Here is a 26954-nt window from a genome sequence, read left to right as displayed (position 1 = left end):
TTTACGAAAGCAAAAACCCTTCCCTTTACCTCTGATGGTAGTTACCTCCTTGAGTAAATCCCACTTCAGCACATTGTGATCACTGCCACCCAGTGGTTCCTTTATCTGCAGATTCCTAATGCATGAAGAATCACTACTGATAATCAGATCAAGAGTATTACTCCCTCTAGTTGCCTCCCGAACGTGCTGGTGTAGAAAACAATCATCCAATAAATCCACAAAAGCCTTGCTAGTGTGTGAGTGACCAATCCACAAATTCCAGTCAATATCTGGGAAATTAAAATCCCCCATTATAAGACTCTCTGATTTACTGGCCCATTCTATTTCCCTGTACAGTATCTTATTATACTCATCAGAGTCATTAGGCCTATAGCACACTCCTACTCTCAATTTTGATTTACCTATGCTTATGTCACAAACTGACTCGACACTGCCCTGTCCATCAATGTCGACTGGCTTCACTTCCTTGGATTTTATGTGTTTTTTAACTAATAGCATAACCCCTCCTACCCTCCTGTCCTGTCTATCCTTTCTATACACATTGTACTCCCCAAATTCCAGTTCTGCATTCCTTATATCTGTGTGACACCATATCTCTGATATCCCAACAATATCTGCCTTTGATGTTTTGAGCAATACCTCAAATTCATCAAATTTATTTACCAAACTCCTAGCATTGGTGTACACGCAAGTATACATGCACCTGTTTCTATTCTTCATAACCTAACAAGTTATGAAGCTATTGCCAAAAACTGTTCTGATGCTGCACTAAGCATCACAGAACAGTTTTTAGCAATAGCTTCATTGGTAAACAGTAAACAGCACAATTGTTATCGATTTGTAACGAAGTCTCTCACCAAGTTTACTAATTAAATGATTACAGCCATCTTATGTTTAGATATTCAGATACTCTTTCAAATTTAATCCCAGGGACTCACATCTGGTGAGTATGGGCTTGGCACACCCAGAGTCCTTAGCTGGATAACATCATTCTTCTCTTTCTTGGTGATTTTCCCTTCTACTTTTGCTTTTCTCTCTCTCTCTCTCTCTCTCTTTCTCTCTCTCTCTCTCTCTCTCTCTCTCCCTCTCTCTCTCTCTCTCTCTCACACACACACACACACTTCTGGGAGATAAAACCATGCAAGTCTCACCCAAAATCAAATAATTGGGCCATAAAGTGAAAAAAAGCTTGTTTAACCCTTTAATGGAAATTTTTCTGAATATGCATGGATCAGGGTGGTGAATACTGCTGTCAGAATGTGTGGGTGTGAGCTATAGTGATATGTTTCTGATAGTTGCAAGCTCTGTGGAGTGAGTTTCTTTATGGAATTTATATACACAGATTCATCTTAATGGAAGACTTAATCAGTTGCATTAACGTGAAATGAAGTTTTATAAAAATAAACACTTTATACATAAATGCTTTAAAATACTAATTTGTTCTTATTTTTACTGGATCCTCCAATATTACAATTAAATTATTAATAAAAATTAAGTTAGAATTTTTTTGAATTGCATTTTGAACTGAGATAAAACCATCATAGAAATCATCATAAACTTCCTGGTTAATTTTTTTAATAGTAATATCCTCTACATCTATATATATATCATTTGATTTCGACTGTTTCTGAATCTAAAAGTCTAGAGAATTTATTCAATTTCAGCTTTTGGAAATCCTAATCAGACAAATGATAGTAACATGTGTAATATTTTGCTTTGATTTACAAAGCTATATTTATACTGCTTTCTATTATAAATCACCTCTAAAATTAATGGAAACACATAACAGAAGCCAGAAAATTTGATATACTGTATAAACCTACATACTCCACAGACATCAAAAAGTTTGGGAACTAAACTAATATTTGGGAAATGAGTTTATCAGTTTTTTGGATGAATCTCCTTTAATGTAAACTCCTTGACACTGTATACACTGAATCCAATGCTTCTGCAACTTCTGGAAGATTCCTTATAGTCTTCTTTTGTAATTGCTGATAGTTCCTGGGTTGCATTCTGAATAATTTCCTCTTGATGAAAATCTGTAACCTTTCAAAGGGAGTTAAGCTGGAGGAATCGGGGGGAACTGTATCCTGATGGATGCACCGATGATGGAGTGCCCTACAAGAAATCCTTGAATGTAAAGTGTCAATTCTCCAAAGTTAACTTTTCTGACTGTTTTCTCTGAACAGCAACTTGCAACCATTGTAGAACTGCTTTCTAGTATAGGCAACCCCCATATAACACAGTACTTCCACAACACTGTTTCGCTCTAACATGATTGATGAATTGTGGAAATCCTCACACAACATGGTACTTATATAACACGGTTTCACTCTAACATAGAGAATTTCGGTAAATCTCGCATAACTGGGTATTTTTGAGCTTTTTTGCAGGGGAAACTCTGCTATTATGTTGGATATAATGTTTCAACATTTCCACTCTTTTTTTGAATCCCTGCTGTTGACTCACTAGTCAAAAAAAAAAAAAAAAAAAAAATTGAGAAATCCCTGTATTTTATTTTGTTGGGAAATCCCTGTGTTACGTTCTGTGCTATTGAACTTGTGGAAAAATCTAGATTTCAAAGTTTTATTACTTTTGAACAGCACACCAGGCCATCCAAAAGATTTAAGTCATCCAAATGTTGAAGTTATGTTCCTACTGCCACAGCTGTACTGGGTTAATACAACTTCTTTCATTCAGTTGTTAAATAAAGGCATTATATCTACCTTTAAAACTCATTACATCAGAAAAATCTTTACAATGGATTTTGGAAAACATTGATTCCGAATCTATTGAAGTAATGGAGGCATGGAAACATTTCTCAATTGTGAACTGTATCAGAATCATAGCTTTATCGCTGAAAGAAGTAAAACCATCAACATTAAGTGCATGTGGAAAAATGTATGGCTAAAGTCAGTTCATTCAGGAAATGTGGTCGAACTGGCAGAAAATGGAATCGGTGCAATAATAGAACTTGCTACGTCGGTAGGAGGGGAAGGTTTTGATGATATGACTACTGAAGCCCACATGGATAGCACAGTTGGTAGAATTGCCCTCCTCTCCACACTGGGGGATTTTAATTTCCCAGATATTGACTGGAATTTGGGGGCTGGTCACTCACACAGTAGCAAGGCTTTTGTGGATTTATTGGATGATTGTTTTCTACATCAGCATGTTCGGGAGGCAACTAGAGGGAGTAATACTCTTGATTTGATTATCAGTAGTGATTCTTCATGCATTAAGAATCTGCAGATAAATGAACCACTTGGTGGCAGTGATCACAGTGTGCTGAAGTGGGAGTTACTCAAAGAGGTAACTACCATTAGGGGTAAAGGGAAGGGGTATTGCTTTTGTAAAGGCGACTACAATGGACTGAGACAGTATTTAAATTCTATAGAGTGGGATCAACTGATGATATTGCCAACAGCAAATTCAAAATGGGAAGCATTCAAAGAACTTATCGTGGAAGCTACTAGGCTTTACATACCAACTAAGAAATATTGTTCAAGGTTTAGGCCTAAATGGTTGTCAGATGAACTAATGAGGCATATGGCAGAGAAGAAAAATGCATGGGATACATACAAATTAACACGTGACACGGACGCCTATGATAGATACAAGTTGATCTGTAACCAAGTTACAAAGGAGGTTAGGCAGGCGAAGGCAGATTACGAGAGATCCTTGGCAAGGGATGCAAAGAAAAACAGCAAAGAGTTCTTTACTTATGTAAACTCTAGAAGGAAGGGGATGAATCAGATTGGTCCACTTGAGATCGATGGGTCAACTGTTGATGACCCTGCTCGGGTAGCTAACAAACTAAATGAATATTTTGCATCGACATTCACACATGAGGAGTTATTCAGCGAGGGGAATGCCAGAGGTGTATTCAACTCTAGCAGTAAGCTAGAGAATCTTGTAATAACTGAGAGCAAAGTGGAGGAGAAATTGTTGAAGATAAACACAAGAAAGGCACCTGGGGTGGATGGGATCTATCCAGTTATATTAAAGGAGGCAGCAAAGGAGGTAAGCAAGCCCTTAGCCATAATTATGAGAGCTTCCTTGGACTCAGGGGAGGTACCCATTGACTGGAGATGTGCAAATGTGACCCCAATTCACAAAGGGGGATCAAAGGCTGACACAAGTAATTATAGACCTGTGAGTTTAACTTCTGTTCCCGGAAAATTAATGGAGGCACTGGTGAAAGAAGCACTGCAGGATCATCTAGACAAGACTTCAGTTATAGCTAGGACACAGCATGGTTTTGTTAAGGGGAAGTCTTGCCTGACCAATTTGATTGGATACTATGATGCAGTCACAAAAGAACTGGATGCAGGGAATAACTTTGATATTATATACTTGGATCTTAGAAAGGCTTTTGATACTGTTGCACATGGAAGACTGCTGCACAAATTGGAGCAGTGTGGCATTGGAGGCAAGTTGCTGCTATGGATAAAGGGGTGGTTGAGGGGGAGAAGACAGAGAGTGATAATCAATGGACACTGCTCATCGTGGACTAATGTTATTAGTGGAGTCCCTCAGGGTTCAGTATTGGGGCCTTTATTGTTTTCTGTATTTATAAATGATATTGATGATGGTATATCAGGCTTAATGTCCAAGTTTGCAGACGATACGAAGGTTGGCAGGGTTGTCAAGGACACTACTGACACTATGCTGCTGCAACAGGATTTGGAAAGGTTGAGCAGATGGGCTTCGAGGTGGCAAATGAAGTTTAACATTGACAAATGTAAAGTACTACATATGGGAAACAGCAACCCCAGAGCAACGTATCAACTCTGTGGTACTACACTGACAGTGGTAGAGAATGAAAGGGACCTGGGGGTGGTGGTGCAGGCAGATATGAAGTTCTCTGAGCAGTGCAGACGAGCTGCAAGAGTAGCTCATGGTGTATTGTCAATGATATATAGGAATTTTTCTAGCAGGGATAAGGAGGTGATTATTCCCTTGTATAAGGCAATGGTCAGGCCACACCTAGAGTACTGTATACAGGCCTGGAGGCCTCATTTCAGGAAGGATGTAGAGCTGCTGGAACGAGTACAGAGAAGGGCAACTAGATTGGTGAATGGGACAAAGGGGTTCTCTTACGAAGAAAGGCTTAAGTTTTGCAAATTACAGTGTCTGGAAACTAGGCACCAGCGGGGTGATCTGATAGAGGTGTACAAAGCCGTGAATGGTTTGAGCATGCTCAATGCTGATGGGATTCTTCCTCTTGCTCAGAATAATCACCTGAGAGGGCATAAATTCAAATTGAGGAAGGACGGATGTCGGATAGATGTGCGGAAATTTGCCTTTAGCCAGCGGGCAGTTGGTTTGTGGAATAGACTCCCATCGCTTGTTGTTGAAGTTGATAGCCTAAACAAATTTAAGACTCAGCTGGACAGGTATTTCGAACGAACGGAGGGGTGAAATGGGAGTAGTGGTTGTTTTTTTTTTTTTTTTTTTTTTTGGCTGATGCTGAATAAGCTTGCTTTCTTGCATCATATGCCTCTACTAATGCTAACCTGAAAAATAAAAGTCTACTTCAAGCACTTTTTTTTTTTTTTTTTAATAAAAGGTAGATGCACTTTAATACAACTGGTTAAGTCCTCAATTAACAGGAATCAGTATATGAAGTCACTTGGATTATAATATATTGTAATCATCCGGGCCAGCCCCCGGATGATGTAGGATAGATGTGCGGAAATTTGCCTTTAGCCAGCGGGTGGTTGGTGGGTGGAACAGACTTCCATCCCTTGTCGTGGAAGTTGATAGCCTAAATAAGTTTAAGGCTCAGCTGGACAGGTATTTCGAACGAACAGAGGGGTGAAGTGGAAGTGGTTATTTTTATTTATTTATGTTACTTTTTTTTTTTTTTTTTTTTTGGCTGATGCTGCATAAGCTTGCTTTCTTGCATCAAATGCCTCTACTAATGCTAATGCTAAATGCTAATGCTAATGTGGAAAAATGTATGGCTAAAGTCAGTTCATTCAGGAAATGTGGTCGAACTGGCAGAAAATGGAATCGGTGCAATAATAGAACTTGCTACGTCGGTAGGAGGGGAAGGTTTTGATGATATGACTACTGAAGCCCTCATGGATAGCACAGTTGGTAGAATTGCCCTCCTCTCCACACTGGGTGAAAAAGACCTGAGTTTGAATCCTGTCAATGACGGGAGGAATTTTTTTGGGTCTTTTTCACAACGTAGCTGAGTGAGTAACTCACTCAGCCACGTAACTAACTCGGGGGAGGGTAGCATGGTTTTGCTACCCTCCCCCGAAACTCGGAGTTTTTTGTCCAGCAAAACAGAAAATCGACTACAGAATGCACAAAATTTATAGACAATAACATACACAGAGTTATGTTACTCTGTACAATATACACAGAGTTAAACTTCTCACAGACACACCGCTGCCAATTTTTTCAGAAGTTCAACTTTATCTATTATGGACAATGTACGGTGTTTGTGCTTTCCACCACGAGAGGCACTTCCTTCATGCATTGGAACCATGGCTGGGGCTAAATGTGAGCAGGTTATAATAATAAATGCAGAAAAACAAGTGGGAATGGCTTGCCAGTGTTTTCACGCTAATGAGTTAGCGCCAACAGCTGATGCTGCAACCAACACCACCAAAACAGTAGCAGCAGGTCAGTGTGCCAATCCGGGAAATTTGAAATTATGTTCGTGGAAATTATGTCCGAATTAGCGGTGGAACCGGATTACCCGTGGCCAGATTAGTGATGGTCGACCTGTACTTAAATTTCAGTAATGCCTTTGATACTGTTCCACATAAATGATTTCTGTACAAATCCGAGCAATCTGGCACTGGAGGGGGGACTAAGTTACTGCAATTGATAAAGGGACGGTTAGGTGGTAGAAGACAGACAGTGGTTATTAATCATGACTTCTCTTCGTGGACTAATGTTATGAGGAGAGTCTCTCAAGGCTTGCTACTGATTTCAATATTTACTGATGTAGGCATATCAAGTTTTTAATGTCTAAGTTTGCTGATGATACAAAGGTAGGCAGGATGATTAATAACAGTAATCAAGATATGTTTCTCCAACAAGAATGAATCTGGTACCTGAATAAATAGGCTGATGAGCCGAAAAGTGACAATCGAGGTTTCACATTGACAAATGTAAGATACACATAGGGGTAACAATAATCCCGGTATAACATACTATTCAGTACCAAATGGTGCTAAACTTGGGAGAGAGTAATGAATGAAACAGACCCACTAATAAATGTACAGTCTAACATGAATCTATGAACAGCGCAGACAGGCTGCTAGGACAGCTCACAGGGTTCTGCCAAAGATAAGCAGAAATTTTGCTAGCAGAGACAAAGTGATTATCTCAGTAGGCTGCACCTTGAGTACTCATACAGGACAAGTGCAGAGAAGAGCAACAAGATTAATCAGAGACTGAAAAGGGAACCCTTACAAAGAAAGACTTGAGTTCTGTAAAGTGCAAAATCTGGAAACGGCATTTGCAAAAAGACCTGATTGAAGGATTAAAGCTTTAAATCGGTTGAAGAAACTAGGTGTTGATTTTATCCTTACTCTTTCCCAAAGAACATGTACAAGCACATAAATTTAAATTGTACATGAGTGGTTGTAGAAATGTAGAAAGTACAGATGCACAGAAATTTCTTTTTGAACGGAGGGTAATTGATTGTCAGAATAAACTTTCACTTGGTGTTGCAGAAGTGAACAAATTAATAGAAGAGAAGGGAAAATGAAGTGCATAATGGTTTCCCTTTGGTTCATGGTGTAAAAAGTTTGCTTCCTTGTATCATTACTTTAATGCTATTACTATTTAGTTATTCATTTGAAAAGAAAAAAAAAAAAAAAACAATTACAGATGTCAATTCTGCAATGTATAATGCATGAGAGAGGTGAATTATAAGAAATAAGAAATGAAATGCATGGGTATGTGTTTCCTATTTATATCACATATGTACAGGATATTTCAATTAAAAGGCCCCAGGGTTTACTTCTCTTATCCCTGTCATCAGCTTAGTCTAAAATGTCATCAGTGTACTTCTGAAACAAACATAAACCACTTAAAATATAACTGGGAAACAATGTTACATTACATGGTTTTTATCCATACAGTAAAATTTTTACTATACAGGGTGTCTCAAAAATATTGGTACAAACGTTTAGGGGAGGTAGGTAACATCTAAAGGAACGTGAATCACCTAGGAACCCATAACCGGAAAAGTCACGGGAAAGTAATAGCAGAGGCACAAGAAGCAGAAATGACCCAAGACAGTAATTAGTGGCGAACATTTATTTGCCATAATATTAACAATGGAGTAAGAGATGGATGCATTTCATTATGTTACATTAGATGCTCGAAGGTTCCACCATGAGACGCAATGCATGCGTGACACCGACGCAGCATGGATTGGTGGACACGGCCGAACATACCTGGAGTTCCTTTGACAGTAGCACAGACGAGTCTCTCCACGAGATCCATTTCCATCTCCACAGGCAATTCATACACGATAGATTTGAGGGCCCACCCCACAGAAAGAAATCGAGGCTTGATAAATCAGGTGAGCGTGGGGGCCAGGCAACGGGTCCACCGTGGCCAATCCATCGATGCCCAAAACGCCTGTTCAAATGGTCACAAACACACCTTCCATAATGGGCAGGTGTCCCATCATGTTGAAACCAAATGTTGTGTCTCACATTTGCTGGAACATCGTCAAGTAACCCTGGTAGAACTTGTCCAAGAAAGATCCGATATTTAGCGGAGTTCGTGTGGGATGGTAACAGGTATGGGTCGACTAAACAGTCACTGACCATACCTGCCCACACATTATTGCGAAGCAATGTTGTGCCGCCTGGGGGCGCACACCATGTGGGTTGTCGTGAGCCCACACATGAGAATTGTGCTGATTCAATAAGCTTTCCCGAGTGAAATAAGCCTCATCTGTGAACAAAACATAGGCTGGAAAATTGAAGTCTTGAACGCTTTCTTGGAGAAACCACCGCGCAAAAGCCACACGTGCAGGATGATCTTGGGGGCGCAGTAACTGAACTCTTTGGAGATGAAAGGGGTGTAAGGAATCGTCGTGCCAGACGCATTGTACACTGCAATGAGACACTCCTAAGGCAGAGGCAACGGCATGTGTGCTGGTAGTAGAATTATTCTGGATGGCATTCAACACACTTTCTTCCATAGTGGGAGTTCATGTCGAACGCGGTCTGCCTGTACTACTCCTGTTACCTCTAAATGACCCATAATTGCACAAATTTTGATGCACACATGCAAACAAGTGGTGGTCCGGTACATGTCTGTCTGGGAAGCGTTCTCTATAAATTCATTGAGCGGCTCGTCCATTGCCCTCTGCTAATCCATACACTAGGTGTATGTCTGCCAGCTCACAGTTCATATATCGATGCATGCGCGTCATGTGGCGACTACTGCTTGAATGAGTAAACCAGAAATTTTCCCCCTCACGAACTGATGAACAGCACCATCTACCGACTTACGGTGACGTTTCTGGTTATGGGTTCCTATGCGATTCACATTCCTTTAGATGTTACCTACCTCCCCTAAACGTTTGTACCAATATTTTTGAGACACCCTGTATATATAATAATAAAATAACACTATTATACCACTTGAAAATTCTTAACAAACAGGTTTTATTAAATTCATATATAATACAAGCTCAATACTAATTTGTTAGTTGTTGTTTGGTTTTGAGGAGCATTAGCAACTAAGGCCATATTGCTCCGGGAATATGCGGTGGTCATTCCCTGACCTTTCCACATCCTTCGTATTTGGTGGTGACGGGCTCGAACCCCGGTCTAATCAAGAAGCGTGTGCTACGCACTGCTGCTCCTTCCCACCTGGCTACAGAGGCGCCTCTAATTTGTTAGCAAGTGGTGTTTCAGGGTTCTTGCCAAATCCAACCTTCAGACCATAAATGGGAATATAAGAACGTCTTCACAACATCAAAATTACTCTGATATTAATTAAGAAATTACAACTAACATTAAATAACAAAATTTATACACTTTCATTACATTTCTTAACTTAATATTACATAAAAAGACCATTTTATTTGCTTAGGAGTCACTCACAGTACCTTTTGAATGAAAATTTTTGCTGATTTTTCAATTAAAAATTTGATAAGTATTTACTGAATAGAGTGAATACGTGATACAGTTTGGAAATGTTTTGTATATGATTTAACAAAAATACCAAAAGGTTAAGATATCCACAAAAATAATTCATTTAGGAATGACAAACTGAAGCAAAAAATTTCATCAGTTGTAATCAGCAGCAGTCAAGAAATTCTGATTGGAAGAATGGATCGTTTTCACCAACTATAACTACATATAGCATTAGATGCTAAATCAATGTTCATCAGTCTTTATGGTAAAACAGAACTCTTTTGAATGGCAAGAAATTGGTAGAACACCAAATATATCACATTCCATACTGGTTGAACACCAAATCTATATAAACTTTTATTCATTCACTTTCAGTACAAAATTCCTTTGTCTTCATGACTAAAAACAAAATAGCATAAATTAATATATGATAAGAATTTGTTAGTACAGGATATTGATTACATTTTTGTTTTACTTTAAACTACATTGAAATATCAAAATGCAGACAGATAATAAGTGGTAAAGAATTTTGTGGAACAACTGAATTTCGAAGAATACCGGTTAAAACACACTGAACACTGTGTCAAATGGTTTATGTGCTGTAAATATTTCATTAGATTTAAACTTTCCTCAAGTCAGCTGCATCAGTATCACAAAATTCAATTTTAACTGAATTGTATTTTTCTCAACATTCTGTACATAAACAATAGTTTAGCATTTCTTTCAAATAATCATTACTGTACCATAAGGTGAAGTTCTGTTTTCTGTTAAACAGAGTGCCTCAGAAATGATGGTGAAACATATTTTAATTTTTCTTGATTTCAAAGAAAAAATTAAAATATGTTATGCTTAACAAGTGTTTTAAACAAGTTTAAAACACTTGTTTATAACATGTTGAAAATTACCTCTGTTAACATTCAAAGATTTAAAATGCATGGCCATGTGGAAAATACAAATCACATTATCAAGCAGACACATACAAAATACCAACGAAATTTATTGTGCAGTTACTTTTGGGAAACCCGGTACAAATTTTTTAGGAATGAAAAAAAATATACACACCATAAGAATCCACAGAGTGACCCAGTGTAAGGACTATTTTAATCTGCAGTTGCAAGTCACAGATATTCAAATGTAACATATTTAAAAGAAGTGATATTATTCCTATTCTTCCCACTATCTCAGCATTCTTTCCTGAAAGATAAAAAAGACCAACAATTTAGAATACCAAATTTTATTATACTTCCCTCAAAATTACAATAAGGAACATTTTATCCAATACATTTTATTTTTAAAAAAATTTTTCATTATATTTTCTAAAAAAGTTATTTAACATTGCAATTAATAAAAAAAATTATTACAAATTTTGCTTTATGTTCAAATAAAAAAATAAAAAACTCAACTTAAAATTCTTTATAATCTTTATAACATTAAGGTGTTCTTATTTATACTCCAGCATTACCACCAGGTCAATGGAGTTTACAATAAATCAATTAATACAAACATTAATCGTATTTAGCAGTCACGGGCTTGAACGCCAGACCACTCAAAGAGCATGTGCTTATATTAATATATAATATAAAAAATTCTTTATATTTAGTTTGGATAAAATGAGTAAACATAACACGTATGGAGATATAGGCTAATAATGCTACAGAAGTTATATGCCAATTGCACCTAAGTGCACTACGCAGCAGCCAAGGATACAAAAGTATATACAATCAGTTCTGCCATAACGCGGTACATGTGTTCCTAAAAATCTCTATGTTATGGTATTTCATGCATTAAAAACAACAGGGCTTATGGGGAAAATAGGGATAGGGGCAGAGCACTGAAAAAAAAAAATTTTTTTTTCAGACTAGTAAGTAAAACACTAAAAAAAGTTAGAAACCCAATAAAATTGCTAACACAGGTTTAAACATCTTAAATTTCTAGTAAATACAGCACTGCAATACATAAATATTAATTGATATTTCTGTTCACTGACATTTTTTTTTTTTTTTTTTGGATTGTAAAATGTAAAACAGTAAAAAAAGATAATCAATAACGACAAACTCGGCATGCACAAACTGCACAAGTGAAATAAGGAGTAACAAGTTTATGAAGCTTAAAAAATAGGAATGAAGGGAATAGTCTGAAAATTTAAGTTTTTTTATATGATTGGTAATGCAAAAACCCACAGAATTCCAGCTATCAGTATTATCGCAAATACAATAAGATTGCGTTTACTACCCATTTATAATTGCACTAACAGAAAAGCCCACTAAACCAGGAACTGCAAATTGTTATTATTGTTTTATGATAATGACCTCCAGAAATGTGCTCTTCTGCTCATGCTATCATCCCCACCTCATGAAATTTCTGTTCGAACCGAAAAATGTGAGCTCCTGAAAACATCAGTCGGCCTACAATATCACGTTATCTTGCGAATACAGCAAATTACAACTGTCTCTGACCAATACAGCTACAGTAAATGGGAAATATAGCTCTCACACATTTTGATTTTTTTAAGCTTGTTATTATTTTATTTTTTTTTTTCATTTATTTTTTTTTTTGCTGCACAGCTTGCTACTTTCAGCTTGGTGCTGGGTTTTGCATTCACCTGGTGTTACTCGCAGATGAAATCGCACGTGAGCCAACACGAAAATCGCATTATACTCACATTGTTCCCTAATATAGCACTCGTTTTGGAGAAAATCCGCGTTACTAAAATAAACATTATAGCAGAAGTTACGTTCTGCTATATGTAGTTAAGGTTGAAGTAAAGCAAGAGAAAAAGAGCTAACAGATGGAAGTGTAAAGAGCACAAGGTGCCAAAATCTAGTAGGAAAAGGACAGAAAGAAAGAGAAGTATTAAAGGCAGATGAGAGGGAAAGAATGTGAAAAAATCCAAATGATACATCTAATTTTAAGAAATTTAAGGCTGATTTTTAAAAGCCAATTAAAAAGGAAGAAGCTATAATGGAAAAATGATTAATTGCAAAGAAATAGCAAGCATCAAATAGAAGGTGGAAAAAAATAATTTGATATTATAAAAACATAAATATAAGGGATAGAATAATAAAAGTTAAGATATTTGAAATATTGATGCATGCTATAAAATAATTGATACATAATACACCTGATCATGTATCAATAAACTGCATTTGTATGCATACATACAGTTATGGAAGAAAAATATTAAAAGAAAACTCTAAATAGAGTGCATGAAAAAAAAATTTTTTTTTTCTAAACAGGAGGGTAAAAAGAGTAACTCTTCCATTAAAATAGGTAGGGTAGTCCCAATACATTGTTCACAATAAAATCAAGGTAATTAAATAAGAAATAAGATAAAATTAAAATAAATACAGTGGATTCCAGTTATTTGAGCCATGGTTAATCGGGGCAGCCGTTTATTTGGGACAAATCTTAAAGAACAGAACCCAATTGAGAAAATAGCCAGGGTTTATTTCGCTTAATTGGGACAACATGCCGCTTAATTGGGGCAGGAGACCGCAGCACTGGAGATTAGCCTACAATTGTCTCCGACCATACCTTGTGGTTCGGTCGGATTTCTGGAGGTCACAACCATAAAACAATTAGCAGTCACCTGTTTATTGGGCTTTTCTGTTAGTGCAATTTATCATAAACAGATAGTAAACTCGATCTTATTGAATTCTGTGGGTTATTATGGTGAAATGTGTTTGTACTTCCATGAAATCTTCAATCAAATAAAAAAAATTAATTTTCAGAATCTTCTCTTCATTCCTGTTTTTAAAGCTTCTAACTTGTTACTCCGTTCTCACTAGTGCATATCGTGTTACTTGCAATTTGTGTCTGCTGTGTTCTCTGTTATTGATTGCTTATCTTTTTACTATTTTAAATTTTAACCCCCACCCACAAATGTCAGTGAACAGAAATGTCAACAAGTTAATATATACATATTACAGTACGTATTAATTATTCCGATTATCACGTGTATGTATCATTTAATTTTTTAATTGATTAGGTAATAAAGGGTAAATATGTGCTTAATATATCTTTACTTTTATAGCCTGTGGATAATGTTCCTCCTATTTTTGCTAATTATAATCGATGTTTATTAGAATTAAAATTCAAATGGTATTGGGAAAGGAAATAACGTGTGGTGATGGAGAGGAAAAATAATGGATCAAATGAGATGAAGATAGCATAGAAGAAAGGAAAGTAAGAGTGTCCATATTGCTCTTGTGTTACACTAATAGCCCAATGGACGGAAAAATGAAGCGTAGAAAGCATAACGATATAAAGCAAAGAGAAAAGTTTTAAAGAATACTCCAGAAAACTAGGGGGGCGTGATGACCCAAACTCATATATATAAAAGAGGTAACAACCCTACCTCTTTTATATAATATATAAGAGGCTGAGTCATTACGCTTGTTTGTTATTTGGTTTTTAGGAGCATTAGCAACTAAGGCCATATTGCTCCAAAGAGTCATTACGCCCCTTGGAATATTGGTTTTCTGCATACCGAGGCTTAGCTCAGCATGGGAACCCACAGGCTGAACTAGGACATCTGGATATGGAAGAGCACGGTCCACCTAACTCCACAGTAAAAGAGATATAGGAGGACAAAGAATTGAGATATTGGAGGAGCAGTCCCTCTGACCCACGGGGAATGACCACAAACTCATTACCCATATATGTGGAACCCATATATATATATACCATATATGTAGTATGTGGAACAGTAATTGGCATGTTAACAGTCTCTTTTGTCTTAGATGATTTACTAAATAAGGGCTTCCAAAATTAACCGAGCCCAGGCTAACATTGATTTATTTGGGGGAAATGTTCTGTTTGAGTATTCTTTTTCCAACGGGGACAATCTCTGGAGTAGGAAGTATGTGGGCCATTACAATTTGAGCATTTGTGCTGCTCTGCTTTACAGTCCGAGTGAATGTGCTCGCATAAACCACAGTTAGCACAAGTGGCTAAACCTCTGCATACATTTTGGGAATGCCCAAATTTTTGGCATTAAAAACAGCATGTTGGATTGGGGATATACAATTTTATTTGGCAATTGAGATACCCTGCTTTGACGGATGTTGAAGGTTTGAGGCTATCAAACGTTAGTATTATGTTCCGAGTTGGAACTAGAGCATTGTCTCATTTGGTATATATGTGCTTTACATGCACAATTCTTTGGTCTTTTAATTCATTTTTCAACTCTTCTTCTGAGAGATTTATGAGGTCCTATTCAGCTATCACACCCCTGGAGGTATTTAGAGTAGCATGAGGAGAAACAGTGATGGATAACCCTCAAAGGATGTTAGTTTTTGGAGCCGTTGTGATTGCTGTTTGTCTGAGACCTCAACGAGCAGGTCGCCAGATCTAACACACTGGCTTGTTTTTTGTGATCCTATTAGATTTTCTACATGTTTCTGTATTTTAAAGGGTCAGACACTACCTAGAGACTGTTCTTGAGTACAGTGCAATACAATATGCATTGGAGCTCTTCTCTTAATAGTGTCAGTTTTTTGTCTTTTGGCTCTGTATGAGTTAGCATCTTCTATCTCATGAGTAGTCCTGTACGGGAGATCATTTTGCTACTTTTTTGCACTGGAAAGAACTTTTCTCTCCAGGTTACTGGCCCCGCTATGGGGAGGCAAGAGCAGTGCCACAAGGGTAACCAAGTGGCTGAGTTAGTTTCATTAGTACTATTAAGGAAACAGAAAGGCGAGTTTCCTTTCTGGAACTCTACCAAGTTCTTGTAGTGCAAAAAATTATACAATACAACTAAATAATGTAAAAACTGTATTTAAAACCAAAACAAAACTATTCGCTTTGCACATGCAATATAGAGCTCACATGGAATCGTTTGGTTACGCTAATAATTGCTTGGCACCCGGGGCCTTACTGAGTGCTCCATATTTTTGAACACTAATATAAGGTGGATTACAAGCCATAAAATATATTAAGATCTTTATTATGAGCAAGAAAAAATAAACTAATACTTACTATGATCAGAAACAGCAATGTCAATAACATGAATCATTCCCATAATAGTATCAACATTCTCCTTGTTGAGTGCATTATCATCATTTTTACCGTCTAGTTTGTCCATGGCTAAAATAATTTTTGATTTGAGACATTTCTTTAGTATTAACAGACCATTATACTCTGAGAATGAATCCTGAGCATTTTCTGAAATATGCAGAAATTTATATTATACTTATAAAGAATATTACATGGGAGTACTACAGCAAGAATGTTTAATTAAACTTTACCACATGAAATATTTAATTAGTTTATTAGTATGCAAGAATCAACTGATACAATCAGACCCAAACTGTCACAATAACTAAATCAAAATGACTACATTTCAGATTTCTATATTGAGCTCCATCTTTGGGCCAGGATTTTGGGTTCTATAAAATATACTTACAAAGAGAAATTATCACCAGTTGACACAATACATGAAAACAATATTCTAAGTGAAAACAAAATTTAGAATTGGAAATCAAAGAATTAATTGGAATCAATTTTTTAGAATTGAAATTAATTGGAACTGAAAATTTATTTGAATTGATATAAATTGAAATTTAGTCATTATTTCAAAAACCTTAAGTACCCAATTGACACATATAACATAGAGACAAAAATAATATGTAATATATGGGCAATTTACTTGAACTTGAAATCAAACATATGACACAGATTGCTTCATCAAGAGACCAGAAATTTAATAAGATAAACTTGCTGAAATGATTTCATTGAAATACTAAAATAAAGTATAAGGTGGATTGCAAGCCATAGAATATATTAAGATCTTTATTATGAACAAGAAAAAAAAAAAACTAGGTACACCAGAAACCAGATAACACTGACCAGCCAATGAGAACTAGTGGGAACAATAGCAGAGAGAGAGAGAGAGAGAGAGAGAGAGAGAGAGAGAGAGAGAGTTTGTTATGTTTGTTATTTGGTTTTTTAGGAGCATTAGCAACTAAGGCCATATTGCTCCGTGAATATGTGGTGGTCATTCCCTGACCTTTCCGTATTTGGTGGTGACGGGCTCGAACCCCGGTCTAATCAAGAAGCGTGTGCTATGCACTGCTGCTCCTTCCCACCTGGCTATGGAAGCACGAGAGAGAGAGAGAGAGAGAGAGAGAGAGAGAGAGAGAGAGAGAGAGAGAGAGAGAGAGAGGATGATGTATCATCACAATACTCTCCAACAATTAGATAGTATAAAACTATCTAAGCTTGGAGATGGCAAATGAACATACCACATGGGATAAAATCTATTAAATAAATTATAATCCAACACAATTTTGATAGTATCAAAACATGGGAATCCAGAATTGTAAACCTAAAGTGAAGTTTTAATCAAACTAATATCAAAAACTTATTAATAAAAAGAAGTTCAAAAAATAAATCCATAAAACTGTGGTAAAATCACCAAAATAATAGTATTAGTAATAGCCATACAGTGCAAGGAAGCCTAAGGCTTATGCTGCACCAGCCAAAAGAAAGAAAAAAATTAGTAAAATAATAATAAAAAAAATATAAAATAAATAATTAATAAATAATAAAAGAAAAGGAAATAGACAACCTGTGCATTTTCCTCCTCCCATAGGTAACTATCCAGCTGACATTTGAATTTCCCCAAACTGTCAGCCTCTACCACCCATATAGGTAACTTATTCCAGTAATTTATAACTCAATGGATGAAATAAAACTTCCTGCAATCCAGTCTAAATATTTCTCCCCCATAACTTGAAATTATGTCTCCTAGTTCTAGAATCATTTATAACCATGAAATTTTCATTATCATTCATTTTACTTTTACCACTCAGTCTGTCTCCTGTAAAGTGCCTAGCTTCCAAGCTGTGCAACCCACATATTCAAAGTCTTTCCCCATATGGGCACCCTTTTGCCGATCTCACCAAGCAAGTTACCTGTCTTTGGACCCTTTCAAGAAGCTGGAGGTCTTTTTTAGGTGTGGTCTCCACACTTGAACACAGTATTACAAGTGAGGTATAACAATAGCCTTATATAATGGAATTATGACGTCCTTATCCTTTCTAAATACATTGTACATACTGTACCAAAACTCATCATCCCCTACTTCCAAGTGGCATCATGTTTCCGTAAGCCCTATTATGTCAGTGTTACTTGTTCCAGCAGTTTGAATTTACAAATTTTATCGACGACACTTCTGACATTACACTATAAACAATTAAGACTTAAGTGTTCTTATATAGTTAACAACCATGACACACCACTTGAAGTTATTTAAGCTTGCTTCCCTGGCATTAGCTACTTGCTCATTTGAATCGTTTCTGCGCTCAGAACATCTTGCTAATATGATCTGTTGTGGTAACAAACAAGAACTCTTGAGGTATATGGAAGTGTTACTTTGATCAGTATCATTAGATAAACATGTATCTGTATTATCCTTGTCCCCCCAAACTAGTAGTTTCTCTAAACCTTTAAGGTATCCTCAATGATATTGGCAAAAACCCTTGCACCACCTTTGATTAAATTTATTCTGTCTCTACAAAACAGGTTCCATTTACCTACAAGTGCAGACCAAGGTGATAAAAATTTCTCCCCAAAAGCCTTGCAGAGTCCTTCAAGTCTTGAGTTAATCCACAAAGCTTTCAGCATATGATCTCTCCTATCGTACCTGCGCAGAATTGTAGACACACAGACATTCTGATCTAACTCACGGCATTTCTTCACCATGGTCCTATATTTGTTTAACAAATCATCAGATTGTGCACATGCTTAATATCATTAGTCCCCAAATGAATTTTATTCTCTTTACTTCCCTTAAAAACTGACAATCATTAATTGTAATATTGGTGACATCCTTAATTATAATATTAAAATACCAACTTATTAAAAGACCACTGTGATCATTAAGAGAACAGTTATCTAGTTTCAGTATGCCAAGTCATTTTCCCTGTCTCATTTCTGTAGATAATGTTCCTCAGGGTAGTATAGTTAGGCTCTCTCCTATGACCAGGTGACAGTCTTCTTATAGTAAGTGAATTATTCCTAATTTTTTACATGTAGTATTTATTAGTCATTTGCCCATGGTGAAGACCTTATTATATTTTAAGGCATCTGATTCATATTACAGTTTTCTTGTACAGGGTAATCATTTTAAATGAGAGCTGATGAAAATAAAAATAATTTTGGGATCATTTTTCGAATGAAGCTACAGAGTGTGGCTGCATATTTCTGAAGCTCTTAATTGCAGGTCAGTTTTTAAATTATTTGGAGTTTTTTTAATTTTCATATATACTAAACTGTAGCTAATATTGTCACGTAGATAAGTATTTGGAAAGCTATGGCTTAGTATTTCGATAGCCTTGCTATCAATATTTTGGCAGGATATTTTGTAACTTTCATTGGGTGGGTAACTTAAATTTAATTTCAATAGAGACTAGAAGTTTTGTCAACAGTATAATTTCTGTAATACTCAGTTAATTTAAATTATGTTGTATATTGTCAGTTTTTAAATTTGTAAAATATTTGGAAAGCTACAGCTTAATATTCAGATAGCCTTTGTTATCAATATTTTGGCGAAATTTCATAAATTTTGTTTGGTAGCTAAAATTTAACTTCTTTAGTGATTTAGGTTTTTCCAACATTTTCATTTCTGTGATATTTTGTTAACATAAATTCTATAATATACTGAAAACTTAAATTTCATAATCTTCATAAAGTTTACTTGCTACAAGAGCCACTTACAATACAAAGTCCAGGGACATAGAGATTCAAATGGAAATGCCTGCTGGCACTTCTGGTGTGAGTCGTAAGTTCATCTTTGTATAGCCTGTGGCATGTATTCTAAGGAGGCAGCAAAGGAAATAAGCAAACCCTTACCACAATTATGAGAGCATTCTTGGATTCATGGGAGGTCCCCACACTCCGAGGATGTGCAAATGTAACCCCAATTCACAAAGGGGATCAAAGAGTGAAATGAGCAATTACAGATCAGTTAGATTAACTTCTGTTCAGGAAAAAAATAATGCAGACACAGGTTAATGAAACATTGCAGGATCATCTAGACAAGACTGCAGTTATATATAGAGTGGGCCAGTAAATCAGAGAGTCTTATAATGGGAGATTTTAATTTCCCAGATATTGACTGGAATTTGGGGGCTGGTCACTCACACACTAGCAGGGCTTTTGTGGATTTATTGGATGATTGTTTTCTACATCAGCATGTTCGGGAGGCAACTAGAGGGAGTAATACTCTTGATTTGATTATCAGCAGTGATTCTTCATGCATTAAGAATCTGCAGATAAATGAACCACTAGGTGGCAGTGATCACAGTGTGCTGAAGTGGGATTTACTCAAAGAGGTAACTACCATTAGGGGTAAAGGGAAGGGTTATTGCTTCCGTAAAGGCGACTACGATGGACTGAGACAGTATTTAAATTCTATACAGTGGGACCAACTGATGATGTTACCAACAGCAAATTCAAAATGGGAAGCATTCAAAGAACTTATCTTGGAAGCTACTAGGCTTTACATACCAACTAAGAAATACTGTTCAAGGTTTAGGCCAAAATGGATGTCAGATGAACTAATGAGGCATATGGCAGAGAAGAAAAATGCATGGGATACTTACAAATTAACACATGACACAGAAGCCTATGATAGATACAAGTTGATATGCAACCAAGTTACAAAGGAGGTTAGGCAGGCAAAGGCAGATTACGAGAAATCCTTGGCAAGGGATGCAAAGAAAAACAGCAAAGAGTTCTTTACTTATGTAAACTCTAGAAGGAAGGGGATGGATCAGATTGGTCCACTTGATATTGATGGGTCAACTGTTGATGATCCTGCTCAGGTAGCTAACAAACTAAATGAATATTTTGCATCGAAATTCACACATGAGGAGTTATTCAGCGAGGGGAATGCCAGAGGTGTATTCAACTCTAGCAGTAAGCTACAGAATCTTGAAATAACTGGGACTAAAGTGGAGGAGAAACTGTTGAAGATAAACACAAGAAAGGCAACCGGGGTGGATGGGATCTATCCAGTTATATTAAAGGAGGCAGCAAAGTAAGTAAGCAAACCCTTAGCCATAATTATGAGAGCTTCCTTGGACTCAGGGGAGGTACCCATAGACTGGAAATGTGCAAATGTGACCCAATTCACAAAGGAGGATCAAAGGCTCACACAAGTAATTATAGACCTGTGAGCTTAACTTCTGTTCCAGGAAAATTAATGGAGGCACTGGTTAAAGAAGCATTGCAGGATCATTTAGACAAGACTTCAGTTATAGCTCGGACACAGCATGGCTTTGTTAAGGGAAGTCTTGCCTGACCAATTTGATTGGATACTATGATGCAGTCACAAAAGAACTGGATGCAGGGAATAGCTTTGATATTATATACTTGGATCTTAGAAAGGCTTTTGATACTGTTGCACATGGAAGACTGCTGCACAAATTGGAGCAGTGTGACATTGGAGGCAAATTGCTGCTATGGATAAAGGGTGGTTGAGGGGGAGAGAAGACAGAGAGTGGTAATCAATGGACACTGCTCATCGTGGACTAATGTTATTAGTGGAGTCCCTCAGGGCTCAGTGTTGGGTCCATTATTGTTTTCTGTATTTATAAATGATATTGATGATGGTATATCAAGCTTAATGTCCAAGTTTGCAGACGATACAAAGGTTGGCAGGGTTGTCAAGGACACTACTGACACTATGCTGCTGCAACAGGATCTGGAAAGGTTGAGCAGATGGCTGAGAGGTGGCAAATGAAGTTTAACATTGATAAATGTAAAGTACTACACATGGGAAACAGCAACCCCAGAGCAACGTATCAACTCTGTGGTACTACACTGACAGTGGTAAAGAATGAAAGGGACTTGGAGGTGGTTGTGCAGGCAGATATGAAATTCTCTGAGCAGTGCAGATGGGCTGCAAGAGTAGCTCATGGAGTATTGTCAATGATATACAGGAATTTTTCCAGCAGGGATAAGGAGGTGATTATTCCCTTGTATAAGGCAATGGTCAGGCCACACCTGTAGTACTGTATACAGGTCTGGAGGCCTCATTTCAAGAAGGATGTAGAGCTGCTGGAACGAGTACAGAGAAGGGCAACAAGATTAGTGAATGGAACAAAGGGGTGCTCTTACGAAGAAAGGCTTAAGTTTTGCAAATTAGTGTCTGGAGACTAGGCACCAGCGAGGTGATCTGATAGAGGTGTATAAAGCCTTGAATGGTTTGAGCATGCTCAATGCTGATGGGATTCTTCCTCTAGCTCAGAATAATCACCTGAGAGGGCATAAATTCAAATTGAGGAAAGACAGATGTATGATAGACGTGCGGAAATTTGCCTTTAGCCATCGGGTGGTTGGTTGGTGGAACAGACTTCCATCCCTTGTAGTGGAGGTTGATAGCCTAAATAAGTTTAAGGCTCAGCTGGACAGGTATTTTGAACGAACAGAGGGGTGAAGTGGGTTTTTTTTTTTTTTTTTTTGGCTGATTTTGCATAAGCTTGCTTTCTGCATCAAATGCCTCTACTAATGCTAATGCTATAGCCAGACACAGCATGGGTTTGTTAAGGGAAACCTTGTCTGACCAATTTGACTGGATACTACAATGTGATCACAAAGGAACTGGAACCAAAAAATTATTTTGATATCATATACTTGGACACAAATTTTTGATACTATTGAACATGGAAGACTGCTGTACAAATTGGAGTATTGGTATGGGTGTTTAAGGGCACAAGGGTAGCTGAGGCCAAAATGTGCCAGTTCCTATATTATCATTCTATCCTATTCTGCTGTTCATTACTATTCTACAGTTATAGTTCACACACAGTATGGGTTTGTTAAGGGGAAGTCTTGTCTGACAAATTTGATTGGATACTATGATGTGAAGAAAAATTTTGATATCATAATACCTGGATTTTAGGAAAGCTTTGATACCGTGGTACATGGGAGACAACTGTACAAATTGGAGCAGTATGGCATTAAGGGCAAGTTGCTACAACAGATAAAAGGATGGTGGAGTGGGAGAAGACAGAGTAGCAATTAATGGACACTGCTCTTCGTGGACTAATGTTATTAGTGGAGTTCCCCAGAGTTCAATGTTGGGTCTATTGTTATTTTCTATATTTATTAATGATACTGATGATGATGGTATATCAGGCTTAATGTCTAAGTTTGCAGATGATACGAAGGTTGGCAAGGTTGTTAATGACACTAATGACAGTATGCTACAGCAACAGGATCTAGAAAAATTGAGCAGATGGGCTGAGAGGTGGCAACTGAAGTTTAACATTGACAAATGTAAAGTACTGCATAGGGGTAACAGTATCCCCAGAGTAACGTATCAACTGGGTGGTACTACACTCAGGTTAGTGGAGAATGAAAAGGACCTGGGGGTAATTGTGCAGTCAGATATGAAGTTTTCTGAGCAGTGCAAAAAGGCTGCAAGAGTAGCTCATGGTGTCTTGTCAATGATATACAGGAATTTTGCTAGCAGAGATAAGGGGGTCATTGTCCCCTTGTATGAGACAATGGTCAGGCCACACCTTGAGGAATGTATACAGGTCTGGAGGCCTCATTTTAGGATAGATGTAGAACTGGTGGAACAAGTACATAGGAGGGCAACGAGATTGGTGAGTGAAACGAAGGGTTGGTGTTACCAAGAAAGGCTTAAATTCAGTAAATTACAGCATCTGGAGACTAGGCACCTGTGAGGTGATCTAATTGAGATGTATAAAGCCTTGAATAGATTGAGCAAGCTCAATGCTAATGGGATTCTTCCTCTTGCTCAGATTACTCACCTGAGGGGGCATAAATTCAAACTGAGGAAACAACAGGATTACCTTTATTTTAGATATAGGAAGCTTCTTTTCCAACCAACTCTCCTGGTCCAACGCACTAATAATTCTTTGGGAAGGTGATATCAATTTTACAAAACACATGGAACATCTTCCCCACTGTCAGAACTGTAGTGTTCAGACCCCTCGGCTCAACCTTGAGCGCTCAAGACTTTTGACTTCAAACACCATACCTCTGGCAGCAAGGAAACCATTACGTGGATTGACATAAAATTAAATTTTGAAGGTCTAAACCGCTTAATAAATATGGACCGATTATTTTCTAAGGTCAAGAACTTGACATTAGAGTTAAATTTAGGGGTCTAAAAAAGTTTAATGGATATGGGAGGGGGGGGGGGGATTATTCTTAACATTCCTTAAGTCGGACTAGAACTTTTCGGGGCGTCATGTTCACAGGAATAGAGCAACTCACAATTAATCCGAAACTTTTGTCTTATGTTGTAGTGTTTGTTCTTCACGCATGCGTATAAGTGACCAATCGTCAGACAATAGGAATGGTCTACGGATATTGATTGAAGTTTCATCTCTAAGGTTTCCACAATAAGTAGTTTGTGGTAGTTGTGTTGAATATTTATAATTTTTGCTTCGGTGCGGGCGGGTCATTCAAATGCATCGGAACTTTCGTTCCACACAATAAATGAATGACATTCATTCGGCTTTAATGAAACAAAAATTATAAATATTCAACACAAGTACCAAAAACTACTTATTGCGGAAACCTTAGAGATGAAACCACGTGAAACTTCAATCAATATCCGCAGACCATTCCTATTGTCCGACGATTGGTCACTTATACGCATGCGTGAAGAACAAACACTACGACATAAGACAAAAGTTTCGGATTAATTGTGAGTTGCTCTATTCCTGTGAACATGACGCCCCGAAAAGTTCTAGTCCGACTTAAGGAATGTAGAGAATAATCTCCCCATATCCATTAAACTTTTTTAAACCCCTAAATTTAACTCTAATGTCAAGTTACTGAACCGAAGAAAATAATCGGTCAATATTTATTAAGCGGTTTAGACCTCCAAATTTAATTTTATGTCAATCCACGTAATGGTTTCCTTGCTGCCAGAGGTATGGTGTTTGAAGTCAAAAGTCTTGAGTGCTCAAGGTTGAGACCAAGGGATTTAAACACTATGGTTCTGACAGTGAGGAAGATGTCCCACATGTTTTGTAAAATTGATATCGCCTTCCCAAAGAATTATTAGCACATTGGACCAGGAGAGTTGGTTGGAAAAGAAGCTTCCTATATCTAAAATAAAGGTAATCCCTGTTGTTTCATAATATAATAGAATATAGGAATTATCGAGCACTTAATAGCTCTCTATTATCAATTCTAAAAGTATATGTTTGACTGTAAGCAGTGATATACAATGCATATATCGACATGGGTTATGTTATTGTTATTTATTGTTATTTTTTGCTTTTTAGGAGCATTAGCAACTAAGGCCATATTGCTCCGGGATATGCGGTGGTCATTCCCTGACCTTTCCGCATCCTCCGTATTTGGTGGTGACGGGCTCGAACCCCGGTCTAATCAAGAAGCGTGTGCTACGCACTGCTGCTCCTTCCCACCTGGCTACGGAGGCGCCGACATGGGTTATCCCTGGTGAGAAGAAACATATGGGTTAGGTGAGTACATCCTATCCTTACTCTTGACAGTACAACTTCTTCCTGTCTGTTCTATCTGAGGCTGGAATTCCATAATGCTGGTTCCTCTTTGATTTGGAGCAATTTGTGACTTCCATATTTCTGACCACTGAAATGTACAGACTTTTTTATATGTTTCAAATAATTCATATATGGTACTTGGTGATGTGATGGTATTGTACTGTTTGGATGTTTGGCTGCCCTCTCTCTCATTACCTGTGATACCAGAATGAACTGGGATCCAGCAAAATTTAACAGGGTGATTTTTATTCCATAGATGGTTTAAACAGGAAAGGATTTGTTTTATGATGGGATGCAATGCTGAATATTTATTGTCCAGTGCAGATACTGCACTCATGGAATCCGTGTATATTACACTACTAGCATTGATGAAAGTGTTGATTTTCTCTAGGGCTAATTTAATTGTGTCTATTTCTGCAGTGTAATTGCTACATTCAACCAGAAGTGACATAGAGACTGTAAAAGAAAGAAAGACAGCCGTGGCACCAACAGCAGAACACAAATTGGAGAAGTATGCCATTAAGGCAAGTTGCTGTTATGGATAAAGGGATGGTTGAGTGGTAGAAGACAGAGTGGTAATCAATGGACACTGCTCTTCACGGACTAATGTTATTAGTGGAGACCCCTAGGGTTCAGTGTTGGGCCCATTGTTCTTTTCTATATTTATCAATGATATTGATGCAGGTATATCAGGCTTAATGTCCAAGTTTGCAGATGATACAAAGGTTGGTAGGGTTGTTAGTGATAGCAACGGCAGTACACTTCTGCAACAAGATCCAGAAAAGTTGGATGGATGAGATAAGAAGTGGCAACTGAAGTTTAACATTGACAAATGCAAAGTAATGCATACGGGTAGCAGTAACCAGAGAGTAATGTACCAACTGTGCAAGACTAAAATCAGGATAGAGGAGAATGAAAATGATCTGGAATAATTGTGCAGTCAGATATTAAGTTTTCTGAGCAGTGCACCACAACAAAACTGCTCAGAAAACGTTCCTTGTCAATGTTCATCAGTGAACTGGTTGAACATTGACACGAAATTGAGATATTCTAGCAATGTTGCTTCAGAACCACGTGGGATGATGGTGAAGATGTCATCAATGTTTATCCAGTTCACTCTAGAGTTAGAAGTAGACAGATATCTCCCATTCTTGGATGTCTTGGTAAAACGCATGGGCCCACATCTAGAAACCTCAGTATACTGTAAGCCAATATGGTGTGGACAGTTCACACACTACAGATCCGGCCATGCCCCTAGCCATCTCAACAGTACTGCCTGCACTCTATTCTCCAGGGCTTGGAG

At 37.4% G+C, this 26954-nt stretch overlaps 1 protein-coding gene across 1 annotated transcript in view; it reads right to left on the bottom strand.

Annotated features, from left to right (window-relative positions):
- Positions 1 to 26954, bottom strand: part of LOC150077261 (telomere repeats-binding bouquet formation protein 1-like) — a 177753-nt gene that overhangs the window by 45650 nt on the left and 105149 nt on the right. Inside the window, exons 7-8 of the mRNA XM_090385835.1 lie at positions 16113 to 16298; positions 11196 to 11327 (exon numbers count right to left, since the gene is read on the bottom strand). Coding sequence (XP_090241961.1) covers positions 11196 to 11327; positions 16113 to 16298 — 318 coding nt within the window. The remainder of the gene's footprint in view (positions 1 to 11195; positions 11328 to 16112; positions 16299 to 26954) is intronic.

This window comes from Mastigoproctus giganteus, chromosome 12 (assembly GCF_048544385.1).
Source record: "Mastigoproctus giganteus isolate SK-2022 chromosome 12, ASM4854438v1, whole genome shotgun sequence".
NCBI lineage: Eukaryota > Metazoa > Arthropoda > Arachnida > Uropygi > Thelyphonidae > Mastigoproctus > Mastigoproctus giganteus.
The sequence above is the reverse complement of the archived record's forward strand: the minus strand, read 5'-3'. Positions and strand labels throughout refer to the sequence as shown.